At 35.6% G+C, this 7,868-nt stretch overlaps 2 protein-coding genes across 2 annotated transcripts; one reads left to right on the forward strand and one right to left on the reverse strand.

The window, feature by feature from the left end:
* The first annotated feature begins 2,198 nt into the window (after positions 1-2,198).
* Positions 2,199-3,812, forward strand: LOC103479422 (cerebellin-4-like). Its single transcript, XM_008433829.2, has 3 exons — positions 2,199-2,452; positions 2,544-2,666; positions 3,032-3,812. The coding sequence occupies exons 1-3, from the start codon at positions 2,212-2,214 to the stop codon at positions 3,310-3,312; spliced, it is 645 nt and encodes a 214-aa protein (XP_008432051.1). The 5' UTR covers positions 2,199-2,211; the 3' UTR covers positions 3,313-3,812.
* A 748-nt stretch (positions 3,813-4,560) lies between these two features.
* LOC108167067 (cerebellin-4-like) lies at positions 4,561-6,185 on the reverse strand. Its single transcript, XM_017309875.1, has 3 exons — positions 5,987-6,185; positions 5,769-5,891; positions 4,561-5,258 (listed from the first exon to the last, which is right to left on the reverse strand). The coding sequence occupies exons 1-3, from the start codon at positions 6,183-6,185 to the stop codon at positions 4,978-4,980; spliced, it is 603 nt and encodes a 200-aa protein (XP_017165364.1). The 3' UTR covers positions 4,561-4,977.
* Between the last annotated feature and the right edge of the window lie 1,683 nt (positions 6,186-7,868).

Here is a 7,868-nt window from a genome sequence, read left to right on the forward strand (position 1 = left end):
CATCACTTACAAAGAAAACAATCATTTCTTTATGAGTCCTGCACATGAAAGTGTTAGCAACCACTTTACCAAAATGTGTAGCTAAACCAGAAACTCTTTCCATCTTATTCCTGGTTATGCTGATGTAGGATTGACTATGTTAGATTTAAGATGTAGCTAGTGGTCTGTTTTGTAATTTTCAAGGTGAAAAACTTTGTGTTTGATTAATTAAAGTGTGCAAATCACCTGATTTTACTCTGGGTAATTTCTCACATCCATAAGATGACAGAATTGGTTTGTGTTCTGATTGGGAAACCCCAATAACACTCATTTWATCCTGCTCCCCAGTATCCAACGTGTTTTTTCTCTTTATCATTAAAGGAATCAGTTTTATCACTTTGTAAGTTCAGAGTTTACAGGTCTTGACATAATTCACAAAATGTATTAAAAATTACTTGACGCATATTCAATTTTTTTAATGATAATGCTAACAAACACAGGAGGAAAAACGAGTAAGAATTTAAATTGCTTCAGTTGTCAATTTTAGAGTCATGTATTACAGTTCATCAAAAAAAGATCAAGAATCAAAATGTGTCACATCTCTGCAACCATTGTTGACTATTAGCTACACAAGCATGCCCTCTTGTGGACAAAGAGGAGAGATGAGGTCCAAAATGAAAAGAAAAGGCTGCAGTCTTCAAGTCTCAATACCTTCACAGCAAATGATAACTGTTGTTTTATTATATATATATTAAATATATATATATATATAAGCTCCAAGACAAAAACGTTTTCAGCTGTAGTCATCATTCATTGACAGGTCTAAGTGTACGAGTCCAGAGACTGAACATGTGGTCGAGGGGTTGATGAATGTAGGGGGAGCTTTGAACACCTCAGTGTCTGTCTGTGTCCTCCTACTCAGCGATCAGCGCGGAGGCAGAGCGTTTATTCTATTCTGGTTCCTGAAATGTGAGGTCTTTTCTCCACTGCTCCCTCCAAGACCAGAGTTATTCATCCACACGTCTGCAGGCAGAAAGGGAAAAAAAAAGAAAAAAGAAAAAAAAAGATATTAATAATAAATAAATAAATAAATAAATAAATAAATAAATAAATAAATAAATAAATAAATAAATAAATAAAAACTCCTTCAGTGTAGTCTATCAGTCTGAGTTTCTCACAAAATTGAAATATCTATTATATTGTATTACACACATTATCTTATATGGCTGTCAACGTTTTTGCTTCAGAGCATCCACAAAACAAAAGCATAAAATATTGAAGACTATCTTCCTCTTTTCCCCCTGACACATCTCCACATTTTCATTGTGTATCTTTTCCCTTCAGAGCACTCATGAGTTTCACTGTTGAAGCAAAAAAGTCTGGTCATCAGAGTGCCCAAAATGGGCTTCCATACATTTGCTATGGTGTAGTAGTTTGAGATATGGTGCTGCAAAACAAAGGGGTGTTGCGTTAACACAACAGCTCTTCCACAGGCCACCAGCTTACTAACAGAGAAATTCACTGGTTGCATGTCAGTCTCTCCTGCAATTCCTCTCATATACAAAGCAAAGAAGTTGACAGGTTCTTAAAATGACCAGATCAAAGGTTTGTTAGTCAAACTTTGCAACTCTTCTTGGAAACCTCAGAAATGTTTTCTATTTCATGATTTGCAGAGGTGTTAAAAATTGTTTGCTCCTCTTGGAACCAAGGTTTGAGAGCAAGGGTCACTCACACTCCCTTCATGATTTTGTTGTTTTATATTTGTTACTCTTCAGTGTTTCAGAAAATCAAACCAATTCAATAGTCAAAGACAGCACAAGTAAGATGGAGTTACTTTCCTGCTGGAACATTGCAAATCCAATGAAGGGCACTACACACAAGAAAAACACACAAGTAAAACATATTTTCACAAATTCTCCATATGTTTTAAAAACTGTATTGACTATAAAATAATCCAAAATGCAATTTTCCATGGAAAATCATCTCCATATTGCTTGTGTTGTCTTTGATTAATATTTAAATTGATTTTGGACAGCTGAAACATTGAAGTGGCAAAACAAAGAAAAAAACCAGGAAAGGGTCAAACAATTTTGTACACCACTGTAAATCATTAAAAACAACTTCTGTGAAGTTACCAAAAGTTGGAAAAGTTTAACTAAGATCCTTGTTTGAACTGTAKATATAGTCAGGAGAATTTACAGCAGAGACAACTACAAGCAGGAACAGTTCAAGATGAAGATTTCTGTGGTTACATTTTTCTTCTTTTWTGCGTGTGTGCTTGAAATCACAGCTCAGCCAACAGGAGAGGTAAGTGATACAGATGATGGCATCATTCAGTCACCTGTTGRCCAAGACCATGGCACAGCCAAAGGCCAGAAAACCATTGGGCAACTTTTTATCATCATAAGAGAGCTAGAAGCCAAACTTGGAGACACTGAGAAAGAGATGGAGGTMCTGAAGTCACAAGTTCAAGGTAAGARCAGCAGATTTGGAGTATCCTCTTCCATAAATTTTAAAGCATTATAATGAACATTCATTTTTATGTTTTCATGTTTTCTCTTAAGGCAACAAGGTAGCATTTGGTGCATCCATAAGCGACGGTGAAAATATAGGACCTTTTAATACCCACACCACACTGGTCTATAAAAAGGTCTACGTAAATACAGGATCATTCAACGTGGGAACAGGTAAATTYAACRCAGTAACACATTTGATTATGCTTATYAATCAAATTAGTGAGATTAGTTGAGAGTTTGAAATATATTTTTGTTCTTGAAAATGTTTAACATATTGTCAGAGGTTATATAAAGTAGTGTCAATGTATCAAGAAGGACCTAAATGTGGAAATTATTAAATAATATCCAGTGCTCTCTCGATGGGCTACTGTTAGATGTAAGTTTAAAGAAAGAACACTTTTCAGTTTCAGTCAGGTCTTATCAGGACATATGCTTAAATACATCCATGATTTATTATTTTTTGAAGTTTTAAAGTAACCCCCCCCCCCCACATACACACACACATGTCACCATGAACATTGCTTTATCATCAACAGGTATTTTTACGGCTCCTGTAAAAGGAGTCTATTACTTCAGCTTCTCTGGACATAATCATTCAACTCAACCAATGGGCCTGCAACTGATGAAGAATGGAGAGCAGATGGTCACTGTCTACAACCATGCTGCTGGAAACCGTCCTGAGACGGCCACCAATGGGATGACTCTGCAGCTTGAAGTTGGAGACCAGGTTTACGTGAGACTGATGGAAAACACCTGGATTTTTGACAATTACAATGATCATGGCACATTTATTGGCCATTTATTATTCCCTCAGTAAAGGTTGTGAACAAATAACACCTTTGTATTAAATCTAAATGGATGAAAGTGAAGAGAAAAAAAAATTGCTTAATTTCAGTCGTAATGCTTAGTAAAAATACTTTTTGTTCAAGGCATAGTTTAGAACAAAATTAGAATCAGTGCATAATGTGTGTTAAATGTGAGAAACGATGTTCAAGTCAATTCAAAATCATATTTGACCTAGTAAGTTATTGGTAATTATACACTTACTTTTTAAAGTAAAAAAAAAATCATTTCTTTTTTCGTTTTTTGAAAATCCATTTGTTGTACTCTCATCTTGTGCTTTTATTTTTACAGTCTAATAAAGACACACATTTCTTTCATTGCAAAAACCTGTTTCATTCTTTGAAAAACCATTTGTGGTGAAGTTCCTTTCAGTTTTACACAATGATGTGAAAACGTCATTTTCTAAATTGCCTCAAAAGCTGTTAAAATAAAGTCTTCAATACATGAAATAATTCAATAAAAAATATTTGCACAGCATGGGTGACAAATGACTGAAACACTAAAAGCATTATTATTATTATTATTATTATTATTATTATTATTATTATTATTATTATTATTATTATTATTATTATTATTATTATGCTATGCCATATTTACCACCATATTTGAGAGAGTGCATGGTGTGTTCAGAGTGATGTGCTGTGTTAGCTTTTTCAGAACGAACACTAATCTAAGGAAACTAGTCCAACACATGCACAGGTGAAAAGAATAAATGGATTACAAAAAAGGAATGACTGTCTGTGCATTTTTTCTTCTTGTCCCCAATTACCATGTATGATTCACTACAGAAAATGTAAACTTATATTATAAACAATATATCTTTCTATTTATTGAGATTTTGGACCACTTCTTTAACTTGTTACATGCTTTCTGCCTTAGCATTTTATCTGGTGCTATACTAACAAACATGGCTGAGCTTAGTAAGAGTGAGAATCTTTGATTAATATACATGTTGACTCCATATTTTCCTATTTAACTGGTATGACTTTTTCGTAATTCAGAATTATTAGTCATTCAAATGTTGCAAATACTTTTTTTTTATTTCCCCAAAAGAAAATGAGATTTCCACTTGCTCATACAAAACAAACAGAATAAAAGCATCAAATAGATTTTCCCAAAAAATTACACAGATTTTTTAAAAGACTTTGCGTATTTAATTTGAAAGCTAAACATTTAGTTATTACCATTAATTTAATAGGTCATGGATGATTCTGAATTGACTCGAACATGCATACATCACATTTTATCTCACATTTAATACATAATATGCACAGATTAAAATGTTCTCTAAAATCTGCCTCAAGATATATTGTTTTTGCTAAGCAATATAACGGAAATCAATTTCTTTAGTTCTTTTGTCTTTAACTTAAGCCTTTTAAGTTACTATAATTGTTCACCACCTTTACAGAGGGAACACTAATAAATGGCCAAGAAAGATGCTATGATCACCTCCATTATCAAAAATCCAGGTGTTTTGAATAGGTTCTCACATTTAAGACACAATATAAACAGATTCTAATTGTGTTCTAAAATATGCCTCTAACAAGAAGTATTTTTACTAAAAATTACTGAAAACAAACTCTAATTCACTTTTGTCCTTTTAGTTTTAATAAAAGATGTTAATCGTTCACAACCCTTACAGAGGGAATAATAAATGGCCAATAAATGTGCTATGATCATTTGAATTGTCAAAAATCCAGGTGTTTTGATACAGCCTCATGTAAACCTGGTCTCCAACTTCAAGCTGCAGAGTCATCCCATTGGTTGCTGTCTCAGAACGGTTTCCAGCAGGATGATTATAGACAGTGACCATCTGCTCTCCATTCTTCATCAGTTGCAGGCACATTGATTTAGATGACTGATTGTGTCCAGAGAAGCTGAAGTAATAGACTCCTTTGACAGGAGCCGTAAAAATACCTGTGAATGATCAAAATGATTTTTATGGTGATATTTAGTGGTCTTTTGACTTAAAAGCTCCAAACCCCGTAAAAAAAACTAAGTATTTAAGTGAAAGTCATGAAATTATCTAATTGAAATGGAAAAGCTTTTTTCCATACTCTCTTATCAAACTATAACCCATCTAAAACCTTTTTTCTTACAAGGTTTTTTTCTACTCAAATGTTTTTTGCCTTTTGTAAAAGTTGTATCTTAACCCTTGTGCATGTGAGGACTGAGGCAAACGTGGAGGACTGTGGCAAACGATACAATTTTTACGTGCGTGGGGTCGGTTGGACCCCATTTGTAAACACAATTGGGTTAAGCCTGGTCTGCATGTAGGTCCTCTTTAACACAATCACACTGTTCTACGTGACAGATGTCAGTCTATAATATGTTAAGTAAAAAACCTTATGCCAAACTCTCAACAGTATTTATACACATTAATTTAATTCATAACCATAATAAAACGTATTGCTATGATAAGTTTACCTGTTCCCGGGTTGAATGATCCTGTGTTCATGTAGACCTTTTTGTAGACCAGTATGGTGTGGGTATTAAAAGGTCCAATATTTCCACCTACACTTATTGATGCACCAAATGCTACCTTGTTGCCTTAAGGAAAAACAGAAAATGTTCATTATGAAGTTCGTTAAATCTCTATATGATCAAATTTACAGATGAAGAAATTCCAAACCTGCTGCTCTTACCTTGAACCTGTGACTTCAGGACCTCCAGCTCTTTCTGAGTGTCTCTAAGTTTGGTTTCTAGCTCTCTTAAGATAAGAAAAAGTTGCCCAGTGGTTTTCTGGCCTTCGGCTGCACCATGGTCTTGGCCACCAGGTGACTGAATGATCCAATCATCTCTGTCACTGACCTCTCCTGTTGGCTGATTGGTAATTTCAGCCATACACACATAGAGGAATAAGAAAGTTAATGCAGCTACAAAAATCTTAATCTTGAACTATTTCTGTTTGTGGGTGTCTCTGCTGCATCAGTTCTCCTCACTTGTATATATACAAGACAAACAAGGAAGTGGTCTAGTTTCTTTACTGCTTCCTGGTCAAAGGTTTCTTAAGTTAAACTTTTCCAACTCTTGGGAATTTTATTGATTTACTCTCCTTCATAGATGCACTATGATATCCCTYGTTACATATYTCTAAATCTTMYRATACYGCTACTGATTTCTTTGATWRTTTGGAGTAAAATAATAATTTTGTCATAAGTYATTTGACATTTTATGCAAAGGACAGTATGTTTTTCTCATTCGATGATCTTAAATCGTAATGTAGCTCATGACTAGATAAATGAAGTTGACACAGAGAAGGAGCTCAYGAAGTTCATCCTCCACATCCAATGGAGTCAACTGAAAACTCCACATTAAGACTGTCTTCAGAGTTCATATCTTTGGTGATTTCTGGACAAATCTCATCAGAGTGCAGATCCTGTGGCAGATCTTGGGATCCTCTAGAATGAACAGAGAGTATTTCAAGGAAGAGGAATGTCTGGGCCTCCTGAACTTGTGATCTCCATGAACAGGACGTCACCAAGTTTTACTCCTCTTGCCAAAAGAAGCTTCAGCGCAAATTCAATCTGGAAGACTCTTTAGCCTCACCAATCAGYGCCTCCCTCTCCTCACCCTTGACCTATCAATGTTGGATCAAGCCTYGCTTCGGCCAATCATCGTTTAAGYTCCAGTTGAAAAGGACCTCCTGGCCATGGCCTCCTSTGCTTACYARCTGYKATCAACCCATCTCCACCCTCTGCTCCTGGCTCTCAGGCCACATCCTTCTTCGACTGCCACCACCAGTACAGGCCCCCGGGGGGATTACATTCCTATGCAGCATCAGGAATGTTTATCGAGCTTATTGAAGTTCCAGCTCGACATCCCCRGCCGGGGCCTGAACGCCAAAGGACTTTAATGTTTATTTGTCATTAAACTTTCTTTAATCGCTTTCTTTCTCTGTCTGAGTCTCTCCAGATTGAAATACACTTCTTTTTTTTTAAGGTTTTGTTGGCTCTAGTGGCCTTTATTTGAAAGTAGTTTGACAGGAAAGAGGGCAATCAGAGAGGGGAAAACATGCAGCAAATGTCACCAGGACAGGAATCAAACCTGCAACCACCGCCATGTGGACTAGGGCCTCAATACGTGTGTCGTACTTTTCCCCTGCGCTACCACCGCCACCGAACTACACTTCTAAAGTATCATTGAGGTCATCCTGTTTCTCAAGATTTGTGAAATGTCATTGCATATCATAAGAATATCTGTACTTCTAACCTCTTCCTGATTGAAGCACAGCAACAATTGCTTAAGAGATCTTTCCAATTTGGCTGTCAGCTAACACACATCTCTATTCCAGGGCTTTCTTTGATGTATAAAAAGATATAAAAAAATAGTTAGAGTAGAGAAATACTGTTTTAGTATTTAGTTTTTCTCATTTTATGCTGTATGAAAGTTGACATAGGGTTTCTGGGGTTTTTACACATCATGGTGACAGGGTCATAGATGTTTCAAAACCTCATGGTCTCTCAAGGGGTGAAATAGTTTGACCGCTAAACCTTCAGACGTAATCCTTTAGGAAAACATAACTGC

Source organism: Poecilia reticulata, linkage group LG17 (genome assembly GCF_000633615.1).
Source record: "Poecilia reticulata strain Guanapo linkage group LG17, Guppy_female_1.0+MT, whole genome shotgun sequence".
Classification (NCBI taxonomy): domain Eukaryota; kingdom Metazoa; phylum Chordata; class Actinopteri; order Cyprinodontiformes; family Poeciliidae; genus Poecilia; species Poecilia reticulata.

What these genes read in the sequence shown, in the direction of transcription:
- LOC108167067 (XM_017309875.1), bottom strand. Translation starts at nt 6,185, where the DNA reads ATGGCTGAAATTACCAATCAGCCAACAGGAGAGGTCAGTGACAGAGAT. An exon ending in CCTGAAGTCACAGGTTCAAG is followed by an intron (nt 5,892 to 5,986) that starts GTAAGAGCAGCA and finishes TTTTTCCTTAAG; the next exon opens with GCAACAAGGTAGCATTTGGT. An exon ending in ATCATTCAACCCGGGAACAG is followed by an intron (nt 5,259 to 5,768) that starts GTAAACTTATCA and finishes GATCATTCACAG; the next exon opens with GTATTTTTACGGCTCCTGTC.